The sequence below is a fragment of the Staurois parvus genome, unplaced genomic scaffold (genome assembly GCF_062004578.1).
Source record: "Staurois parvus isolate SC_StPar_1 unplaced genomic scaffold, SC_StPar_1.0 ptg000244l, whole genome shotgun sequence".
Lineage (NCBI taxonomy): Eukaryota > Metazoa > Chordata > Amphibia > Anura > Ranidae > Staurois > Staurois parvus.
In genome coordinates this window covers 1145681-1170486 of record NW_028318040.1, presented here as the reverse complement: position 1 = coordinate 1170486, position 24806 = coordinate 1145681, and the positions used below count along the sequence as shown (strand labels likewise).

The following is a 24806-nucleotide window of genomic DNA, read 5'->3' as shown; positions in this document are numbered from 1 at the left end:
GGCTCTTCTACTATAATTAGCTCATTTAACTGACCGTTAGATTGGACTTTGTTCTCTTTGGGCTCAGTTCTAGAACACGATGATGATTTATCATTTTGGATGGTACGTGGTAATGCAGGTGAAGCAAATCTCTTTGTAGTCTGTAGACATTATTGGCACAATATTATTGGCACAATATTTTGATTTTGGCACAATATTTTGAAGTACAGTGGGAAAATAAATACAGTACAATTTAGTGCAGTGCAAGTAGAATGTTGCCTGTGTTTTTAAGCATATATTTTGAGATGGCATGTCTATATGCCTTTCTATGTACAATATCTATAAACTGTGTCAAACTGGTTTATCAAATCTCTCATGTAAAACCCTTGTGCTTATTCCAAACTCAAACTCCCTGTGTGAAATAAAATTAAAATAAAAAAAAAATATTTGCTTTCTAAAATGTTACAACACTTTTATTTGCTGTTTTTTTTTTTTTGGATGCATACACTCAGATTTATACTCACCAACCACTTTATCAGGTACACCTGTTCAATTGCTTGATAACACAAATTGCTAATGAGCCAACCACATGGCAGTAACTCAATGCATTTAGGCATCTAGATATGATGAGGACGACTTGCTAAAGTTAAAATAACTGAGCATCAGAATATGGAAAAGAGGGTATTTAAGTGACTTTGAACGTGGCATGGTTGTTGGTGCCAGATGGGCTGGTCTGAATATTTCAAAAACTGCTGATCTACTGGGATCTTCACACACAACCATCTCTAAGGTTTACAGAGAATGGTCTGAAAAAGAGAAAATATCCAGTGAGTGGCAGTTGTGTAGACAAAAAAGCCTTGTTGATGTGAGAGGAGAATGGTCAGACTGGTTCGAGATGATAGAATGGCAACAGTAACTCATGTCACTATTGACCAAAATCTCTGAGGAAAGTTTCCACCACATTGTTGAATCTATGCCATGAAGAATTAAGGCAGTCCTGAAGGCAAAGGTGTCCAACCTGGTACTAGCTAATAAAGTGGCTGGTGAGTGTATATTTCACATAAAGTTAATTTACATCCTTGGGTTAGTAATTGATTTTCTTTCATCATCTTCTGAAAAGGCACAACTGGATAATGGTAAGGGATAAGGGTATTCCACTCTTTACTGATATGTCCATCCTTGTTACTTTATGGAATGTATCGTAAGCTGGTCAATGTTTGTTAAACTGCACAGTCTGGTAGCTATTTTGCCTCACAAAATGTAAGATTTGATTGGCAAATACTGCTTGCTGCTCATGCAGAGTTTTTTCAGTGGGGTCTCTAAAAAAGTATCGGCCATGTATAGTCGCCAGGAGAGTTGACAATGTTGTAGAAGCAGACCGGAGGAATTCATCTTCCGTCATTCTCATCTCTTGTAAAACATCTCCATGAGTGAAAACCACCGCCGTGAAATTTTTCCATTCGGGGCCCAGAAGATTCTGCACAAAATAAATATATTACAAACTGCTCTCATTTATATATAAATAACAGTGAACACTTAATCAAACCCAAGTCCGGCTTGAAGGGATTGTTACCTCTTACCTGAAAATATTTTTAAATTTGAATTCAAGGAAAACAGCATGTGTGAGCTGTGATGGAAGCATTTCATATTTTGTAGAGCCACAATTTTCTCTGCTGATGTTAAGCTATTCAGGGTGGTCATCAACCCAACATCAGCTTGCTGACTTGCACTTAGAAGAAGTAGCAGAATGTAATGAATTCATCATTCATGTTATTTCTTGCTGTTAGAAAGCTTCCGCTGTTAGACTGACAGCACACTGCCGAAGAATCTTATTGGTTCATATTGCTGCCCCTTCTTCCCAGGGTGCAGCTAATTAATGAAAACTAATATAATGATGGATACAGGTACTTAGTTGTATTTAAAAAAAAAAGCATATAAAATTGGAATAATTGGCAGTTTTGTTTTGTTTGTTTTTTAATATAAACATCTGGAGTTCAGCTTAACAATAGTAATTATGCAGTGTCTCCATTAAAAATATAATGCCCCTGCATGTACTGTCATCTCATAGCTAAATCGTGGTAAACGTTGTAGCAGATCCCAGTGGTGCATTGTTTTGGTTTCACTCATTAATAAAACTGGTGTATACTCCATAAAAATTATTCTAACAACATAATCACTTTTCTAGTTAAAAAAGACTTTAATAGACTGTGCATGTAAAATGGTTTGTCATACAAAACAATTTACACTGTTGGATAGACATAAGATTATTTTTTGTTGCATTTTCATTTATTTATGATTGTATATCATTATATATATAATATACTGTGTATATATACATATATATATATATATATATATATATATAAATTGGTTAAAACAATGTTATGTCAAATGGTCATGGTTACTGCTGCACAGCACCATCTGCTTTTACAGATATTAATGTATGGTATAGAATCACTAAAATCACACTTTAGCTTGTTACTTTTGATTTAATTCCAAAATCCATTTTTCAAATGTTAAATCTCTTACTTTCATTAAAGTAATTATATGTTATTCAGTTAAGGATTACATGTGATTTGAAGCCCCAATGAACCCTAAGGCTTTGTACTTATTTTGCAGTCAAGCTTTGTGAACTGCTGGAGACTTGGAGCACCAGTCCAACTCTCAAGTGTGGCACTCACCCAGATAACGTTTACATTTCAAATTACATGCCTTAGTAAACATTTTGAAAAAGTACTATAATTTTTACTTGGTAAAGTATATCAAATGTCAAAACTGGGAAGGATAACACCATGGACAGTTTTTCTTTTTTGCTTTGTTTTTGTTTGATGTGATTTTTACTTCCTGACCTGTAGACTCAACATGAAGTAAAAGGGTATCTTTCCAATGTAAGGGAATCTGCTCTTTCCTTTACAGCTGTCATGGGAAAAAGTGCCCCTGTTGGAGGTTTTCCTCTCTATTCCTGTTTTCTGTAGGTTTTTTCCCTTTTTCACCAGGTAATTTGGCCAGTAACACAATTTCTGTTTTAAGGTGACTGTTTTTTTTTTTTAAAAAGCAAAATAACTCATTGCTCATGTCATTCACCCTTGTTGAAGATCTAAAGCCAGCTATACATGGATCAAAATTCAGGAAGTTCAGCAGGGACCGACCAACTTTTCATCCATGTATGGGCTAGCTGGTTGTACAGCTACCAGTCAACTTGTGTACAACCAGCTTATTGAGTTTTTCCTGAACAATCAGTGCCGCCGACTATGGCAACACTGATCATTGTAGTCTGATAGCAGGGAAGGCTCCCTGCTGTCAGAATACAGTACCGCAGCGGGAAGGATTCCCCAATCAACCTCAAATGTGTGGATGGGGTATTTGGCTCATGTATGGCCATACTAAGTTTGGTAAAAAAAAATTCGGCAACCAGTACATTTTAGGGTGTGCCAGATACCTGATGCCCTGCATAAAAGCCCACCACAGGAAACTGCAGTACACAGTGGGGGGATTTTTCTTTGGATGCTTGCCATCTTTCTGTCCCAGGTGGGTGGTGGGTTGACTTACTCCAACTCTTAAAATGGTACTAAATGCAAACTCAAAAATGACATATGCTGCAGACTGTCAATAGCAATAATGCAGTCTTTGTTTTTCTGTGTCTCTCCTGTAACTTTTTTTACATTTTGATCCTCCTGTTATTTTTCAACTTACTTTATGAAATCAAGTGGTACAGCAAAATAGTCAGTTAGAGAGTTGGGACAAATCATTTAACATTGACAGGGGTGCTTACAATGGTCTTAATGCCTAAGCACAATTTTGCAACTTTGACACGTGTTCGCAAAACCATACATATCATCACAACTACTGTGTGCATCCAGGTGGATTATACCTTGTTTTTTTCAGGACAAATTGGGCTTTCATTTGGTGGTAAATGGTAATCTCCTTATTTTTTTTATTACCAAAGGAAAACTGGCCCGAAATAGTAAAAAAAACCCTTTTTTAAATTTAGATGTATATTTCTTGCTACTACTATAACCTACCACCAAAGAACAACCTAAAATAATTTATCCTGCTCCTGACAATCGCAATGATACTGCATGTGTGTATGTTAGTTGTTGTTTGTACCCGTAGTACAGCCCAGAAACAATAGTGCGCAATTTGCTTTACTTTTTATTCTGCCACTAACTGACACTGATACTAATTTAAAAATTAAAAAAAAAGAACGGGACCCAAACAAGCAAACAAACAAACTAACCCTGACCTTGACCAAAACACTAACCCTGGCACAGACCTAGATCAAACCTTGATCTATGTATTTTTGTTTATTTTTAAATTATTTTTAGTTATTTAATTTATTATTTACACGCTTGTTTTTTTTTTCTCTCTGTAAAGACAGAGAGAGAGATACAATATATCTCTCTCCTCCATTCAGAGACAGAAAACAAGGGGGGTGGGCTTCACAGTGACTGATCACTGTGATAGCCAATCAGAGGCTATCACAGCGATCAGGTGTCCTGGAATCCTAAGTTCTGGGTCCTGATCGTTAGAACGGGACCTGGGGCTCTCAGTGACGCCCAGGTCTTTGTGCTGGGAGTGGGCTATGTGGCGCGCTCCCAGTACAAAGACAGGTACGCAAATTAGCGGCCCCACAAAAAAAGCCTAGTTCTGTGAGGCTGCTAATTTGCGTGCAGCCGGTGTCAAGGGGTTAAAAAGTGTTAGATGGAGTTAGGCTTTAATTTGTTAGTCACTTATGTAAAGTCCCTCTAACTAGTCCATTTAACACTACCCTCTTCAGACACTGTTGCTGTCCAGGGGTATATTGCACCTCTGTAATAAGAAGCGCAACCCTAACGCCTTTTAAACAGTTGCAGAAACATGTTTCTTCCTTTTAGGATAAAGATTTTAACTATATGAATAAAGCTAACCATCGTAAGCACCCTTGTCAGTGTTAAATGGTTTATCCCAACCCGCTTACTGCACAGTTTGGTCTGGTAAAAGAAGCTGAAAAATAACAGTGGGTTAAATGGGTAAAAACAAAAACAAAGAGTACTATGTAAATGCTAGCGACAGGCTGCATCATATATGTCATTTTTAATTATGTATTTAGAATCAAAATGTAAATGTAAAAATGTACATGTCTAGTCTGCTCTACAGAACAGTAAGGCTACCCATATTGCACTGTTCACATCATAGCAATACACTCAAAAAATGTTTTTGGCTTTATTTAGTAGAAGTGAATGTATATATACAGTATACATTCACTTCTGCTAAAAAAAAAGCCAATCGCATTTTTTGAGTATATTGCTATGATGTGAACCGTGCAATATGGGCAGCCTTACTGTTCTCTAGAGCAGACTAGACGAGTCTCATGCTTTTCCTCCAAATCCTCTATACAACATTAAAAAATCATATTTTATTTGAAGATGCACATTCTGAAGCTTGCAAGTACTCATATGAAATAATACATAGAGGTTGACAGCAGGATGCAATCACGTGTCTCGGCTGTTTCTACCATGTGATTACATGATTGTATCCAGATAGATGAAAGCACGACTCACATTTCATGATCTTTAAAATGTTTTCATTTTTAAACAAATTGTGGAAATTATGAAACCCAATACACTATGGTTCTGGCACAGAATTGTACAGACACTGCAATATGAACATATGTTAAACTAAAAAGTACACGAACTTTAGAAAAGTTATGATGTTTTACTACACGAAATCTCATATTTTGGACATAAGTATAAAGACATCATTGTGAGTGTCCCACGCTACGCGTTTGAAGTTTTCAAACAGATCATTTAGGCCTTTCATAACACCATTCATTTTGAATTAGTCTCTGCAAAATGATTTTAGTTTTCAACATTAGGGAAAATAAAAGCATTTTAGCCGAAGTAACATGTATTCTACTGCTCTAGCCCTATGTATAAATCTGCTGTGAAGGCCAAATACCCAAAGCTTTAGTATGGTGGCTCATTTTTGCCATGTTCTATACATGCACAAGTAATTCTATCTCCAATATATAACCATGCCTACACAGTGCAAAGCTGTATACAGCACAATGATCATCCAGTACACAGTAATATAATTAAACAACAAGCATGGACTGTGAAGGCCAAATACCCAAAGCTTTAGTATGGTGGCTCATTTTTGCCATGTTCTATACATGCATGTTTCAGTCCTCTCTCGTTGTTTAATTATATTACTGTGTACTGGTTGATCATTGTGCTGTATACAGCTTTGCACTGTGTAGGCATGGCTATATATTGGAGATAGAATTACTTGTGCATGAATGTTGTGTTTGTAAGCCAAATCCAGCACAACCACGTCTGGTGGATCTAAAAAAATAAACTGTTTGCATTTCATGTATTTCTGCTTGAATACCCCCTGCAGTGTGATGGTACAATTTAAAGTAAAATGTAAACTCAATCTGTTTAAAGGATAAGTTCACCTTTTGGGAAAAAATAATAATTGCACATATTTTTGCAGGCAAAAATGTTCATGTTTTTTTTCTGCCTTAAGGAGCCTGCGAAGCATTGTACCCATGATCAGTGGTTCGGGGGTGCAATGTCAACTCCTGCAGACAAGCCCTACAGCTTTTAGCCCATACTGTCGATACGGGCTGACAGTTTACAAGTTGCAGAGCTTGTGAATGAACTATGAGACCACTCATCAGTGACCCCATAGTTCATTCAGAACTACAAGCCATCAGCTTCAATGGCTGACAGTAGCTGTAGCTCATGCATTCACAGAAAGCTGTGAATGAACGATGCGGCTGTGTTGGCAGAGCCCCACATGGCTTTGCTACTTTTGAATTGTGGCAGCGGGTGCAGGGAGAAGATCCTCACACTCACTGTCACAATGAGGGAAAGATCAAGGGAACTGGCTGCCAGAACTGGAACATGTTACATGTTTCAATCTAAACAGGGGCAGACTGACCATTCTGGCTCTCAGGCACTGCCCGAAGACCTGGGGACAGTAGGGGGCCACGTAAGCAGAGCCATCTGTTCGTACAAGCAGTAAACTGTGTTTACTATGCTTCAGTTTATGAATGGACTGGAGCTTCTGTCTCTGTTCATTTATCTGCAGTGCAGCTGAGACTACAGAGAAAGGGACTGGGGAATGTGTCCTCAGTCCCTTTCTCTGTTTCAAAAGTGAAACTTCAGGGGGTTGCGTAGGACCCTGATATCTCACCAAACGTAAAAATGCATTCAATTAAAATGAATTAAAATAATTAAAATTGCAGAAAAAAATGTAAAAAAAATCAAACTAAAATTTCTAATCAGTCTAAAACACCATGCTCAATATAAGCCATAATTTAGCCACACCCACTGTGTACCATTACCAACTCTCTGATAGGGGCTCAGTGCAATACTTTGCTCAGGGGTCCATGATGTTGTTAAGGTGGCACTACCCATGAGAGGCTCCAGGTACCTTTATTGAGTTACCAGCTTTAAGTTTCCTGCTACTCTGCACGCCTCTGGGAAAGCCTGTGGCATTAATGTTGCATCATACAGATGGCTGCCGCATGGCGGACATCTTTAAATTTGGGGAGCCCCATCATCTTCTATTGCCCAGGGGCCCCATGAGTTGTCAGTTCACCCCTGACCCTAAATATGGGTGAAACATTTTCCAAAAGGTGAACTTATCCTTTAGATACAGCATAAATAATACAAAATATTACATCACAATAATATATATTGAAAGAAAACCTGTAGTTTTACTATGAAGGACAAGGCAATGTGTTCATTGATGCTGCCCCCCAATCCTTCAAAAACTTACCTGTTCTCCATTCACACATGGGAAGCGAAGAGAAATAAATGCATCAAGCTATAATGATTTCAGCCACATGTAATTCCCTGTACAGAAGCACTCAAACTGACAGAGGCGAGATCAGGAACCTTAGCTTTGCAATGCTAACAGTCTGCAGTTACTTACAGGAAAACAATGACAACCTCTTAAATCTGCTACTTCTCCTCAATGGTCCAATCACAGGATAGGGGAGAATTGGTGACCCAACTGTATTGCTAAACTGCAGTACACAAAAAGTGAGGTCACAAACCTGACTATGGATGCCACTAATGTAGGGATACCATGGCATGTACAACAGTACATATAAATGTTTCAGATGTGTATTTAGCTCTTTGCCTGGAATTAATCTTTTTCCACTCCAGTCAGAGGTAAGAATAGCTTAGCTTTAACAAAAAAAAAGAAACAAGAAAAAAAAAATGATAACTGTAGCGACCTAATTTACCAGTAGTGACGTATGTTCCAGGTTGTGCAGGCTGCTGAATTCTGTAAAAATCTGTGCAGAGAGTGTAGCTCAAGACAGGTCATCTTTCTGTTGCTGAACTGGTGCTGTAATGGTCCAAGTGTTTTGTGAAGCTGCATTAACAAACACCCTCGCCTTCTCTAGAGAAAAGGTTTTTCATTGAACACACTGCATGTAACACGATCTGTAAATGGGAAAGAACGTGATTGAGCTGACTCTCTCCTATTCATAGATCATGCAGTTTAATCAATGAAAGAACTTTGCACAATGAAGAAGGGGAGAGAATGAGGGTGGCTCCCTGTTGGAGACTTGTTAACGCAGCTTCACAAAAGACTTGGGACTGTTAAAGAGTATGTGAAGCCAACATTTCATATTCCTGATATGTGCTTGCTGTACTATGTACTTGTATGAAAACATATCCTGTTCTTTTTGTACTGCTTCCTTTGTGTGAAATCTCTGGTGTCCCTGTGCCAGTCCCCACACTAGGCAGGAGAACATACCATGGCCAATTCTCTAGCTGTGCTGGGAACTCAGTGTGCTCTACTCCAATGATCAGACTTGACCTGACACCCCCCCCCCCACACAGCCATTTACTGGGGGAAGACCAGTGTACTGCTGTTTCTCCTCCAACAACTTATGCAGTTGAGAACAGGGGCTATGTTATCACATATGTGAAAAACAGTGGAAAAAGGTATTTATAATATTTTTTATATGTATACACAAATGTGTTGCCTTTCTATTTTAAACCGAATGGGTTGTTTTGCAAGGTGTGGGTTTACATATATTTTAACCCCCCCCCTTCCCCAAAGACAGCAGGAGTTAGGAAGAGGATTTGTCATCCCCACAGAGTCCAGCTGACTGCTAGACTTGGGACATACTCCATTACAGGCACGTTAGGTCACTAAAGCTATATAAAAATATAGATATAGATTTTTTTGCTAAACTTCTTCAGCTTTAACCTAAATGCAAAAACATCAAACAAGGAGTGAAAAATTAGAACATCAAGAAAACAGATTATCTAATCCAGAAGAGGCTTTGTTCTTACATCATATACGGGCAGCACAGTGTCTAAATGGTTAGCACCTCCACCTGGCAGTACTAGGGTCATTGGTTTGAATCCCAACCACAGCACCACCTGCCTAGAGTTTGCATGTTCTCCCTGTGCCTACATGGGTTTCCTCCGAGTACTCTGGTTTCTTCCCACACTCCAAAGAAATGCTGGTAGGTTAATTGGCTCCTGTCTAAATTGGAACTAGTATATGTACTGTATGTATGTGAGTTCTGAACTTTAGATTGTATGCCCCTTGAGGGTTAGGGACTGATGTGAATGTACAATATATGTGTGTGTGTGTGTGTGTGTGTGTGTAAAGCGCTGCATAAATTGACAGCACTATAGAAGTACCTGTAATAAGTAAATATACCTTAACTACAATGGCACAAACAAGCAAGAAAAATCTGTGATTCATTCTCACTAATTGTGGACTATGTTTTAAAATCCAGAAGTCCTCAAATAATAGATACAACCTCTCACACTCGCAAGTCTTCATTTAGAAGGCATGGTATTCCAAAAAGTGAATGTTTAACGCAACATGCATTTCTCTAGCAGAGAGAGACTCAAGGTTTTCTATCCCAGTGGAGGATACAGATGGCTCAGTTTATTCTCTCAGTCCAACTGAAAAGCTGAGAGGATGATTCAGATAGTAAAAAAGCTCTTTTCACGAAGTCATTCAGCAGAGGTGTTGATCCATACATAGTGCTTCTCCATTTACTGTGTGTACCTACTAATGAGGTGTGTTTAAAAAAGTACAGTACCTAACCAGTATTTATTTTAACTAAAACCTAAAATTGTTGAAAATGCTTACAGAACATGTTTGAAACTAGAGAGGAATTAATAACAGTATTAAACCCAAAAGCAAACATTTATTATATTGCAGCTTACCATTTCTTAGATGTGATGTCTGCATTCACTTTCTATTTAGGCTTTCTTTCTTCTGTTTTCATCCGTGATTCTGCCAGTAAGTCTGATGTTTTTCAACACAACTAGCTCTCTTGCACATGTATCACTTACAGGGATGAGATAAATTATTCAACATTGACAGGGGTGCTTACAATGATCAGTTTAATTTATGTAAAACCTTTTTCCCAAAAGGAAAAAAATGTTTGCTATAACTATTTATAAAGTGTTAGCTGGAGTTCAGCTTTAATTTGTTTGTGTTTTTAAATTTGCTAGTACAGCTATCGCTCCCCTCCCTGTTAACAAATGTGCCCCATGTGCTCTTTCATCCAGAGTGGGGACTCTCTAATACAGGAGAGGTTTTACTGGCGAGATCACCAGGTGTAAAAAGCCTAAAAACAAAAAACTAATGCAGCCATCACATCTAGTGATTGGTAAGCTGCAATATGTTACATTTTTGTTTTGGGTCTGTAACGTACATGTAACATGATGTAACATGCATGTGACATAAATTTACAGATTTGAGTAGATAAGATGTGAACAGTAGCAATATGTAATCGTAACTGTAGGGACATTCCATTGTCATTAAGGATGTATTGTATATTCTGTAGGGACATTCCATTGTCATTAAGGATGTATATTCAGTCCTTGTCATTGGGGAAATGAGGTACTCAGACAGTGGTCATCAATTAGCATTAATTAGGCTGAAAAGCCCGGCTTCCGGGATGAGACACCTTTGTGTTAATATTGCTGACGCTCTGACTTGCTCCAATTGCAGGATAGATCTTGGTAAAAGTTTTATTCTGTCTTATTCCCTTTTTATTTTATAGTGAATAGTCATTTGTGTGTCTTCTTGTATTTTTTGTATTTCTGTAACTTTTTATATTTTGTACATATTTTATGCACTGTCCACTTTCGGGAAATTAAAGCTTAAAATTAATTAGTGACTTCTGTGTATTTAAGCACGTGCTCATATCTTCGGAGAGATTAGATTGGAGAGATTAGATTGGATTAGATTAGATTGTATCGTATTTTAGTGCCTTTAAACGCTTGGTCAAGCTCATTGCCAATCTGTATGCAATTGCACTGTGTGTGGGCAAATTGCGTGCAGATTGTAAAAGGTAACAGATCGGCCAGATGGAGACCTGTGTGTGTGGGGTGTCCCAGCAGACCGCTCTGCGGATAAACTGTTGGGTGGTGGCAGGCTATCTTTCGTGGTGTGTCTGGTGCGGGGGGGTGGACAGTGGAAGGGTGATTAACACCGGGGTTCAAGCTGTATGACAGGTGGAGGGACTCTAGAAGGGTGTGTAATTACTAAGCTGGTCCTCAACTCTAATCAGTGCACCAGATTGTATATAAGATTTGTATCTGCCAGTGTGTGGTTGACCAGCTGAATTGGAGTGGAGTCTCCATCTGGTGGTGGCCAAAAGGTATTGCGGGCTGTGGAAGTACATCACGGCTGGTCTTATATACGGTTTTATATATTCAAAGTTAAGTCCCCTTTATTCCCTCTTACCCCCTGTCACGGCCACACGTGCGTGCCTCAGTTAGCTAGTCACTGTGGGCGTGGCGTGTGGGGGATCCGTGACAGGGTCTCATACAAAATAAATAAAAAACAAATACACAGACATGGTAATAAAAAAAGTTCTGTTGACCTTACATCCAGGAGACGAAGTAAGAATGGATGACACCCTAAATGGTTATAAAGGCAATAAGGTTTTTTACCATCATGCATTCTCTGCATTAAGGTAAAAAAAAAAACTGTCAAGTTTCTCCCCCAGCCCACTCTTAACCCCTTATTACCACGTCTCCCATCCCTTTAAGAGGTCTCTGAAGCTGGGGGGGGTTATGATCATGTGACCGCCATGATTGTCACAGCACTCACACGATTGGAAAGCTCTTGATTGCAAGTAGCGATCAGGAGCTTTCCGTTTGGTTCGGCGCTGGTAAATGTGCCCAGAGTACGCAGGTTGTGCGCTCTAAGCACAGGTCTGTTCACATTTGGGCATGCAAATATGCAGCCTTTCAGTGGGTGGGCTTTTGTGTACTGTCATTGCAAAGAGGTTAAACACATACCTAAGCTCAATCCAGCACTATGCCTGTCTACAGCAGCTCTTCTTCCCTCTCTCTTTTCTCACAGGAGACTCGCCAGCAGCGGGAACCATTGGCTCCTGCTGCTATCAATCAAATCCTGTGAGGAAGCAGCATGGGGTGGGGCCAAGCCATGCTATGTATGTCTATAGATGCACGCAGCTCAGCTCAGGATCGAGACTTCACGTGTGCCCCTATAGCAAGCAGTTTACTTGGGGCAGATAGAGACGAGGAGGAGCTGACCCCAGAGAAGGAGGTTCATGGCTACTCACTGCAAAACCATTGCACAGAGGTATGACATGTTTGGTATTTAAAGAGAAAAAGTTCCTTTACAATCACTATACTAGTCTTGATCGATGAATAGTGTCACTCACTTTCATGAGAAACATATCCCTCCATGTGACAGAATTGTCTATACTAATAAGCAGTGTGTGTGGGTGTGTGAAAAATGTAAATTAAGAATGCTTTCAGAAATCAAAGTGTTAATAGGTTATTTTTTATCAATTAACAAAATGGAAAGCAAATAAAGAGAAGAGAAATCCAAATCAAATCAAGATTTGGTGTGGACACCCTTTGCCTTGAAAAAAGTATCAATTCTTCAATTCTTCTTGTTCTGCTATAGGGCGGTCGGGAAGCAGTTAAAGAATTGCACCTTCCCCCTCTCTATAAAACATATATCATATATCAACAAAATATATATATAACACCGTTTGACAGAATATATAACCATCCTCGGTGCAAATTAAGCAATTAGTGCAATCCCTATCTGCAAGTCCTTGCAAAAGTGCTTATTAAGTGCACCTGGAACCGAGCATCCAGGGGGCCGAGGTTGCTGCTTCCTCTTCACAACTGGCCGCAAATCGCAAGGGGTTCTGTTGGCAGTTCAACGCGGGCTCTTAAAAGTTTGGCACCACATGCTGTTTCTGGCATGAGTGTTCCAGTTGTGGAGGGTTTCAAGTACTGTCCAGGTGTTTCAAACAGAGCAGAGGAAAATGTGGCAATGTTGGAAAAAGGGATGATGCCAGTGAGGGTTAAAAGGATGGCGCCGTTCCTAAAGCGCTATCCTAATGAGAAGGCGGCTCGCATGTGACACCATGGTTCTCGGAGGGTTTTCTTATACTCTGCCGGTTGCTGACGGTGCCTCCCATGACTGGTTTCAGAAAGTTATTTTGGAAGTTGCTTTGGGTCACATGGCTGGCCCTTTTGAGTCGCCACTGGTGCCCGATCTTGTTATTTCTCCTCTGGGTGTGGTTCCCAAAAAGGACCCCAATAAATATCATTTGTCACATTCGAGAGTGGGCTCAGTGAATGATGCCATTGATCCTGAGCTGTGTTCGGTGTCCTACATTTCTTTTGACGCAGCGGTTTTGCCCATGGGATGTGCCCTTTCATGTTCGCTGTTTGAAATGTTTAGTTCTTTTCTGGAGTGGGTGGTTCGGGATGTTTCTGGATTCGATTCGGTCATCCATTATTTGGATGATTTTTTTATGCATTGGCCATGCGTAGAGTACTATTTGTGCTTCGCTTTTGTCCATGTTTCAACATGTTTTTGAATGTTTTGGTGTGCCTCTGGCCCCAGACAAGAAGGAAGGACTGACCATTGATTTGCGGTTCTTGGGCATTGTTATTGATACTGCGGCAATGGAATGCTATTTGCCGTTTCGCCTCCGGTGCCCGATTTTGTTATTTCCCCTCTGGGTGTGGTTCCCAAAAAGGACCCAAACAAATATCATTTGTCACATTCGAGAGTGGGTTCAGTGAATGATGCCATCGATCCTGAGCTGTGTTCGGTGTCCTACATTTCTTTTGTCACAGCAGTGGTGTGGGTACGTCGGTATGGTAAGGGCTCGTTGTTGGATAAAACTGATATTGAAGCGGCCTTTCGACTGTTGCCTGTGCATCCTAGCTGTTGCCATTTGTTGGGGTGCAGATGGCAACGGCAGATTTTGTTGATAGATGTTTGCCCATGGGATGTGCTCTTTCATGTTCGCTGTTTGAAATGTTTAGTTCTTTTCTGGAGTGGGTGGTTCGGGATGTTTCTGGACTCGATTCGGTCATCCATTATTTGGATGATTTTTTATGCATTGGCCCTGCGTAGAGTACTATTTGTGCTTTGCTTTTGTCCACGGTTCAACATGTTTTTGAATGTTTTTGTGTGCCTCTGGCCCCTGACAAGAAGGAGGGACTAACCATTGATTTGCAGTTCTTGGGCATTGTTATTGATACTGTGGCAATGGAATGCCGTTTGCCGTTGGACTGCTTGAGGATCTGCGGGTGACGGTTTCTGACACTTGCAGCAAGAAGATGACTTGCAATCTCTCTTGGGCAAGTTGAATTTTGCTTGTCACATTATGTCCATGGGGCGAGTTTTTAGTAGACAGCTGGCATCTGCTACGGCTGGTGTGAGAGCACCGCATCAATATGTCCGGCTGGTACGGGATCATCATGACAACTTGCGAGTGTGGGATTTGTTTCTGGCCTCTTACAATTGTCACTCTCTATGGTTGGAGCAGGTCATTTCGAATTGTGACTTGGAGTTGTTCACTGATGCGGTGAGCTCTGCAGGCTTTGGAGCTTACTGCCAGGGTCGTTGGAGTGCTGGAGGTTGGCCAATGGCATGGAGGGGTGGGTTTGCTCTGTAATTTGGTTGTTCTGGAACTGTTCCCTATAATCTTGTCTGTGGAGTTGTGGGAACAGGAATAAATGCATTAGGTTCCATTGCAATAATTTGTGGGTAGTGCAGGCTATTAACAGTATTACAACCTCTTCTGCTGTTAATCGCTTACTTCGTCATCTGGTTCTTGCATGTTTATGTCTTAATTGTTTTGTTTTTGCTGTACACGTTCCTGGAGTTGAAAATTCAGTGGCTGATGCTTTGTCTCGTCTTCACTGGGACAGGTTCCATCGGTTAGCACCGGATGCGGAGCAGCGCAAACTTCCTTGCCCCAGGCATCTTTGAAGCATTGCATTGCCACTTCCATGGCCTTAATTCGTAATTTGGTCTGGGCATCCACCAGGTCCTCTTATAGTATGGTATGGCATGGCAGGAATGGAACGTTCTGGTGAGTGAGGTTGGGGGATGTTCTCACGGGACTGATAGTTTGCATGTGTTGCTTTATTTTATTGGTAGGAACTTTGAGCGCGGTGTATCTGTATCTTCCATGTCTCATAAGTTGGCAGGTTGGGCTTTCCTGTTTAAGCTCTTGGGTCACAGGGATGTCACCAAGGTTTTCTTTGTTAGGCTATGCGGGGTTATTGGAAGGGTCGTTCTTTGGCGGATACTTACTGTCCAGTTTCCTTTGAGGTTCTGTTTGCCATTGTGGGTCACTTGGATGGGATTTGATCTTCGGCCTATGAGGTGGATTTGTTTCAGCTGTTTTTGTGCTGGCCTTTTTTGGGGCTTTTTGAGTTGGGGAACTGGTGAGTTGAAACAGGCGAGGCGAGGGTGGTTTGGGTGTCCATGATGTGTGTTTACGCGAGGGTACCTTGGGCATCTGGTTACGTACATCAAAAATGGATCAGTTGGGGAAGGGTTCACGGATTGAGTTGTGTGTGGTGCCCTCTTCTTCGATTTGCCCTGTCTGGGCAGTGGGGAATTTCCTTAGGTTTCAGCCTCGCCTTTCGGGTGCTTTCTTTGTGTATATGGATGGGACAGCTCTGTCTCAATATCAGTTTGGGGCTTTGTTTCTGCAAAGTTTGTTGCTGGCCAGTCTGAGCGCAGACAACTATTCTTCTCAGTCAGGATTAGGGTGGCAACAGAAGCGGTCAGGTGGGGCTTGGATGACAGGGTGGGTCAGCATATTGGACGGTGGGAATTTGGCCAGGTTTAGGTCATATGTTCACCCTCATTTGTTGTGAGGTATGCATTTTCTTTTTCCGAGGGCTGGGTAGTGTGGTTCCGTTGTGTTGTCGTATGGTGTCTGTTCTGTCTGGCTCCTTCTTTTTCTTCGATTTTGTATACATTATTGTTTGTGCTTAAGGTTGGGTCTATTTGGGGGTGTTGTATTTCCCTCTTATTTCTCTTTCTTTTCTCTTTCAGATTCTGGTGTGGATCCTGAGTCACTCTTATGTGTTCTGGGGTGCCAGGCTGGCTGAGGTCCGGCTGGAGGATAGGCAATTGGGTTTCTCCAGGCATGAGGTTATGTTGCGCTGGATTGGTATTCTGGGAATGCTGTAGTCAAGGGTCTTTCCCAAGATTCACCGTTATTCCAGATTGGATAGGCCTCCTAATGTGGTTCTCTTACATGTTGGGGGTAATGACCTGGGCTTGCATTCTATGTGCGAGCTCATTCGTGATATTAAATTAGATTTTTTGAACCTTAGGTCATTTTTTCCGGATACCATCTTTGTGTGGTCTGACATAGTCGCCAGGTCTTCTTGGCACTTGGTTCGCTCTGTTGACAAAATCAACAGTGCCCAGATAAAGGTGAACAAGGAAGTGGTGAGGTTTTTTGTCCAGAATGGGACTGGCTGTGCGTCATCGAGAACTGGAGGATGACACTTGGTGGTATTTGAAGGGTGATGGTGTTCACTTGAATGCCAGTGGCATCAATTTGTGGCACCTTGGCTTGCAGGATGGTATTCAGCGGGCCTCCAGGGTTTGGAGGGCAGCACAGGCATGAGGTATCATGCTCGTGTGCGGTGGTGGGGGGTCTATTGGGTCTTTGAAGGTGGTGCTGGTTCAAAATTGTGGAGAATTATGGGTTAGGCCCATCTTAGGTATGAGTATCTCCTCCTAATATTACTTCAGTAACATCGGGGTTTTAAGTAGGTTGTATCTGGTAGTACCGTAAGTGGTTAAATTGTCCCCGAGGCAGTGTAATTGCGGCTGGGGGCTTTTTTATCATGTGGCAGATACAACTGGTTTGCAGAGATTATATTGGCCTTCAAAGACCTTAGACCTGGCGGGATTAAATCTGAAATTGGTTATGCATTGGCTGTATTCTATGCACTAAGTTTGTTTTCATTTAATATTGTGTTTAAGGTTTTGTAATAAAAGGCTGCTAAGGACTTTCAACTCAAAATAAAATGTTGTCATCTGGTCTTTTCTGGAAAAAAGAGAGGGTCTAATTTGTGGGTGTTTATAGATAACAGGAGCCTTGGCACTCTGCAGGTCCCCCAGTCATGTGTTTTGGCTTGATCTTGGCGTTAGAAGTGACTAATTACTAGTCATTTTAATGTGCATTATGGAGGGTTGGTGCCAACATAAAGCTGCTTAGGCAGTCGCCTTAGGGTGCCAGGATGGGTGGGGAAACATGCATTCCCAGCCACTTGCTTGCAATTTGAATTTTTAAAATACCTGTCTTCAGTTCCCATGTCCACTGATAAGACAATACAACCGGCTCTCTTGTACCGGGCCCAGGCTCTGTCAATACAGGGGGGATGGCTGTACTGCCTAAATCCTCTTGTGGCTCCCCCTGCAGCACTGCCAGGTTTTCCTTCACTCCCAACCTTCAACGGCACTGTGGGGAGATCCATCAAAGTATCTGTGCTCACACCCCCCTGCTGTCCGGGCCTCCCTGTGTGTTCCCCTTCCACTCACTGTCTGGGCCCCCCCAAGTGCCCTTTCCCTCGCAGTGCTTCCGACTTTGCTCTTTTCCTCTTCCACCAGCAGCAACTGAGGAAACACAGGAAGGTCAATTTAGGATGAAGAGCAGGTCCAATTTACCAGCCCCTTTCTTTCTCAACCAACGATCTCCAACAGGGCTGTTAAAATAATGTACAAAAGTTCAGCCCAGCTCAAATTTTCAATGCTGAGCGACATCCTCCATGCTGCACTCCATTACATAACTACGTCACATTACTAGTGCGGCTGTAGATAGTGGGGGGATGTGGGGAGTAAATAAACCCACCCCCTCATGGGAGTGGGAGGTTGTATTGTGGAGGAGAGGATGGGGCAGAAAAATGCCCCTTGCCTGTGTAGACAAAAATCCTTGCACTGGCCCTGACAGTATGGTCAGCAACTCTAGGTCACAGTGTCTATAATTTGGTGGAGTCTGGTAGAGTGTTTTTCATCTTATGTGTTTTTTTTAGCCTGTCCCTTTTAATCTGTCAGCAAAGAAGAAACCAGAGTTCCAGTGTGTCCTCTTGTATGAATGACAGGAATCCATACAATTCAGAGAATCTGTACAAGCTATAGTGATGCATAGAGAAGTGCAAATATTAATACAAAATGGGTAATTAATTAAGTGGGGTATTGTAATTTATATGACAAAGTTTCACGGCATGTCCTATTTGTCTTGAGTTCCTCAATCACATCCTCTGCCTTTGTACTGTTTGCAGCTTAAGGACTCCCAGCATCTGCAATTATAGTGAAAAACAGCAGCTAAAAAGCCAACTATTACATCATGTAGGGAGTATAATTAAGTAAAAGAAAGGAAATTCCAAATTGCAGATTACTGTAGATCCTTGATGAGTTTCTTTCCTGTTCTGCTGACCATATCTTTACCTTGTAAATACTTCCATGAAAACATGTCTTCTCCAATAACTTTGTTGGAAATTGGAAGCAAAGTCTGCCTTCATCTATCACCGCACTGCCGGCTGGAAACCTGAATGAGCTGAAAGTACCTTTGTATTCCTATTTCTAGAGCTGCAGACAGTATTTTAACACAGTAATATAAAGTAATGTTGTATTCTACCCATTAAAAATCAACATCATTATAAATGGCAGCTGTTAGTATTCTGTATATCTATTATTTTCTTGTATCTTCCACTATTCAGGCTAAAAACAATCTCCTAACCATCATTTAGGAAGGGTGTTCTATTAAAATGTGTGCACTGAAAGAGTATTTCTGCCACCATAGCAAAGCAGTTGCATCGCCACATAAGATCCCAGAGCTCAGTTCGCTTATCAAATTTAAAGGAAATTTGTTTCACACTAACTCAATACTGTAACAGATATTTCCTTTATATTTTGGAAGTGAACCATTTACTTAACTCTGGGATCCTATCCAGTATTATATAGTTACTTACCTGATAGTCATCAGACATTCTGAGTTATCTGGTCACAAAAACGTTATATGCCATTAAAGGTGGTGGACAAGTGATTTATTTCTGACTTGTTCATAGCTAAAGTTTTTTGGTTGTTCCAGTTATGTTTATAACAGGCCAAGATAAACAGTGGGGTCACTAAGCAAAGAAATCAAGTGCTGCCTATATGTATTTTAGTGGGTCCAACCCTTGCACCATGGGGAGAGCTTGAATGCTCCTGGGCCCCCTGTGTGCTCCTCTGGTTCCCGCCTCCCCACAGAGCCACTGGCTTCCCTTCCTCTCCTCTCCAGCCAGCTGCTGCGGGGGATCATTTCAGGATGGAAAGCAGGGAAGGGGCTGGTAAATATGCCATTTACCTGCCCCTTCCTTTTCTGAATAAACACTGTGAGTGATTGGTACTGATCACTCCCTGTGTTCATTTGTAATTGAAGCATAGTAAACTGTGTTTACTATGCTTCAGTTTGTGAATGAGAAGGGAGACAGTGCAGAGCTGTTCATGTTCATTTATTCTCTGCAGCTGAGGCTGCAGACATGGAGATTGAGCACTGTGTCTCCTTTCTCTGTCTCAAAAGAGAGATATCAGGGGTCTGTTTAAACCCTTGATATTTCACCAAAGCCCCCCAACAGGGCAGATAAAAAACTGTAAAAAATAAAAAAAAATAAAATTGTAAATAATAAAACAAAATAAAAATAAACCACTACTCACACCGTCTATTGCCTTGCTGTCACTATCCACTGCTCTTTTGACCCCGTTCTCTGCTCTATTGGCAAAGTCCACTGCCTTGCTGACACTGTCCACTGCTCTACTGAATGACACCATCCATTTCCCTACTGACACCAACCTCTGTCCTACTGACCGGTCCACTGCTTTACTAAAACTGTCCACTGCCCTACTGACACCGACCACACACCGTTCATTGCCCTACTGACACTGGTCACTTTTAAGGTAGGCTAAGTTTATATTTTTACAGTGACTTTTGCTTTATTATACTGTATGTTTATAAGTTTTCCTTACTATTTAGTGAGGTCTTGCTAGGTAATTTCTTTAAAAATAAAAAGGCTGCCAAGCTGCGGTGATCTTTGATCTCTTTCACCTTGGCTCTCCACCTCTCAAGGTTGCCTACTCCTGTTTTACACTGTGCCTCTGGGGAAAATGAAAAGTTTATGCCACATCACCCTGCATAGATAATTCTGTAAACTCAAAGGGCCTTGGCTGGCCTGGCACTGGCCCACCCAGGCTCATCTTGAATCCTTTGAGTTTCCAGTTTCAATTACACGAGTTGAGAGGAGCTTGAAGGGTCACAGGGGTTGCAATGGCAACCCTGCCCATTCTCCAGGGTAGGGTAGGGTATTGATGAGGTTTGCCAAAATGTGGACAGTTTCTCCAAATGTTTTGCATTACTCTCTCAATATGTAAATAAAGATCTGAAAAAACTCTTTAGCCACTTGGAGTATCTTGGCGTGTGGTGGGAGTATCTTGGTGCTTGGTGGGAGCAGCAGTTGGTAGTAGGGGGCAACAGATCAACGTTTGCATTGGGGCCCACAAGCTTCAAGCTATACCTCTGCCTTGCACTGAAGCCCATAGAAACTTTTTGGACTGGAATGGCAGTTAATTTTACTGATCATCATGTATCAATGTGCCAACACTAAGAACTTTACACTGTTCACAGTCACCACTCATACTAAAACCTGCCCTAAAACTTGACAGCTGGAATCCAAATGCTTAATTTAGTTTTATAGTAAAACCAGACATTCTTATTTTAAAGTTGGTGCCCCCACAGTGTCAATCTGATGAGATCTCTGACACTGTAAATTACAGACATGTACAACACTGCAAAATAAAAAAAAAATAAAAAGTCGCAGTGCTTTTCTTTTCCATCAGAAGACCCCATACCAATGTGTGTGTGTACATATAATTACTTATGAATGCCCTAGTATTATAAATCCAAAGATACAGTAAAGGCTTCTCTCTTCATACTACATGCCTCACTTCCATAAATGTGATATATTGGTATGGGGTCTACTAAATTAGTGCTGCTGTGTGGGCAGTTCTTCTGTACTAAGAGCTCCCTCTCGATAGTGATCGCAGTGACACTCATAGGATTAACATGACAGCCTTCATCTTTATAACATAATAGAAATGCTCACAGCAGCACAAGCTCCTACTGCATGTGGTTAGAGACATTCCAATCTGATGAAAAGGCCCCAGAGATAAGTAAGTAATAGGGAGCTGTGGGAATCTGTGGCCAGTAAAAATATGAGTGATATAAGAATACGTGCGCATATACATTCTAATATTTAAATTCTTGTTTAACACTAATGTTGATTCAAGGTATAACATAATTTTCTAGCCATCTTGTAAACATCACCTTCTAAGTTTTTGGAAAACCATTTAAGAATAACACCATTACAACGTAAAAAGGTCACGAATTAGATTTTTAAATACATCCAGCTCTTTCTGTCTCTGTTTTAGCACCCTAATACCGTTTGACAGGGTGTATGTGAATAGTGTAACCTGGCCTGGCCTTACTGGGAATAAGTAAGGTAGAGCTCATATTAGCTGTTTCATCTGGCAGCAATTAATTTCATACAAGATTTTGAAACACGGACAAGGCAGATCTCTCGATAAGGGATTAAAGATAAAACTCCAAATCTGCAGGGCCTGGCAGTGGAATGTACAACAGCTACACATTTCCACGTCTCTATTCTTCAGTTTCTCAAAAAAATTGATAACGACGTGCACACAAAACAGACAGGGGAGAGGATTGCTCACCCTTAGAAAGTGATAGAAATTACTCATCTCATTACAAGAATTACCTCGGCTAATTTGACAGTGTGCTGGTTATCTTCTTCACAGAGTGGAATGTCTGCCCTTAGGACAAGTAGGGCCATATGTAACCCCTGCGAAAAGTACTGCGAGAGGGCTTTTCTCACTCTCTTCTTCACCTCGTCCTGGCTCAGACTGCTGTGAGGGATACCAGGTGTGTCCAGCACCTGCAGTTGAAGGCCCAGCTCCCTTCCCATCCGGCGAGTAAAATTGGGCATTCGTGTTCTGCACAGTCGGCAGTCTTTGGTCACAGAATGTGGGAAAAACTTGCTCTCAAATTCGTAACTTCCCAGCAGGCTGTTTCCGAGAGAACTTTTACCACATTTCGTCTTTCCCAGTAGAAGCAGATTAATGGTGATCTCATTATTACCCTCCATTCCTTCTCTGTCAAAATAGAGTAATCACAGGACAGATGTTAATATCAGCAACTTCGGGATTTATGGCTTGCAGGTTATATCCAAAGAACACCTATAAACGAGCAGATTCATGCCAAGCTGTTAGATGTAAGACTCTAGGTCATAACAACGCCGCATCCTGAGGACATGTGAAGACTATTTTATGATGCTCTTCAAAAACAATGTAAAAAATATATGGGTTCCCATGCTGCCCCACTTTTTACAGCCCAATTCCCACTGTGATTAGAGAACATACATTGCCTATGATGAAAAGTGGATATACTATGCTGTGCAGTGTGAGCAAAAGGATTACGGAGAATGAAATTGTAATCTTATTACATTTTACCATATCCTAGTGTGTGGACATACTGGAATGCTACGTGTTTTATACAGTATAGTGATGTTTTTACTTTTTAAGTAAAAACTTAAATTTTAACTTTTTAAATCATTATTCTTAATAATAGCAAAATTAGTTCTAGCATATACCAAACAAACACTAACAAAGTGCCACACTTACATACTATAAATTATGCTGGCTAAATTAAAGCAGTATTAAATCCCCAAAAAATTAAAGAGAAACTTCACCTGAAAAGTGAAGTTACAGTCTTCCTCCTCCTCCCCCAACATGTTTGGGAATTTTTTTCTTTTGGGAGGGGGGGCAGGTACCTGGTTTTGACAGGTACCTGCTCCCGCTCTGATTACCTAGGATGAAGCTATCCGACCATGAAAAAAAATGTAATCTCATATACCATCAAGGTTTTGAGTTGAAAAGTGAACTATCCCTTTAATGTTTACCATTAGTTGGCAATGCACAGGGGTACAAAGCAGTAAAAAAAAAAAACCTTCCTAATCAGTATTAGCCCAGTGCAATGTGCTATTCCATATTTTCATCATATGATTTATTTTTTAATTTCAGAATATATATTTCACATTCTAAATACGATAAGTAGCTGTTGCAATAAAACAATCTATCATATTATTATTATTACACAGGGTTGGAGTATTCTAATACTTAAATTATAAGCATAAAAACTGAGCTATTAGCAGGTGCACCCATTCATACTAGAAATCCTATTTGCATATACATACAGAATGGCCAAATACATTTCTAATTATTACTTCATCTGATGATTTCATGGAAATGATAGTATTTAGGAGCTGCTTTAATTAAAATTAATACAAAAAATTAGTTCTATCTGCTTACCATGCGTCTTGAACAGTGTGAGATGTAGGGAGTGAACTTTAGCACAGAGATGATGCTATCCCTGGTACCATACTCAGGGGAGTACAGTATCTTTGTATTGGTTAATGTGTTACAAAGGGATCAAAGTTTATTGAAGATAAGTATCCATACGCTCAGCAGACACTGAGTTTTTCAAACAACTCCTCACAACTGTCAACAGCCAGTTCAATTAATTTTCTTTCACACAGGTAAAAAAATTACAGAATAATTTGCTCGACGGGATGCACATTCCATAATGCTATAGTGATCGCCTTTATCAAATACAAACACCCATGGCTATTTGCCACGTAAGCTCCATAAACTCTTTTACTATTCTTTAATAAGTACTTGAATTGTTTATTGTTATTGTTAATTTTCTTCTTTAGTGAATTTTAAATTATTCTTTATATAAGTTTTGATCATTCCGATTTATGTGCTACAACCTTGGACTTGGCAAACAATAATTTTGTGTCTGGATATCAAAGACAACTCAGCAGAGTCTCTGCTGCTTATTAAAAAGTCGTTTTCACCTTTTCCTTTTTCTCACAAACAATGAATGGTTTAGGGCAGGCCATGGGAAGATGAGTCTCTGCAATAATAATTATGTTCAGGGGGTGGGTTTAAGGGGACATTGTTAGCCACATATGCCTAGGGCAATAGATTCTAAATGCAGCCTTGAAGATTATTGATGATCCCTTATGTCTGTTTTTCCTTTTCCTTTTTCACGGTTCATTTCATTTGGAACATCATATGTGAAAATTATCTGGAAAACATAATAAAAACCTTGGTCATTTTTATATTTCTGATAGTAAAACCATACAAAGCATAAAACAGATAAACATATGTTTTTGATTGGCAAACAATATACATTATATGTGTTTACATATGTGTGTGTCAGTTCTTTCTGTGATAGTCAGGTTTTTTTTTAGCAATCAACTGACAAAAAAGTTTAACAAAACTAAAAACAAGCGCTATTTTTTATGCTGATAAGTGTTAGTTTCAAAAATAGTTCTATCATAGATGAAAAGTATACATTTTATTCTATCATTCATTCAATTTGAAATGACACTAAAACTATGATGCTGGTACAA

At 40.4% G+C, this 24806-nt stretch overlaps 1 protein-coding gene across 1 annotated transcript; it reads right to left on the bottom strand.

The window, feature by feature from the left end:
• Nucleotides 1–425: 425 nt before the first annotated feature.
• On the bottom strand, nt 426–23734 carry GIMD1 (GIMAP family P-loop NTPase domain containing 1). The gene is made up of 3 exons (XM_089680581.1): nt 23698–23734; nt 22089–22482; nt 426–1456 (listed from the first exon to the last, which is right to left on the bottom strand). The coding sequence occupies exons 2-3, from the start codon at nt 22473–22475 to the stop codon at nt 1190–1192; spliced, it is 654 nt and encodes a 217-aa protein (XP_089536707.1). The 5' UTR covers nt 22476–22482; nt 23698–23734; the 3' UTR covers nt 426–1189.
• Between the last annotated feature and the right edge of the window lie 1072 nt (nt 23735–24806).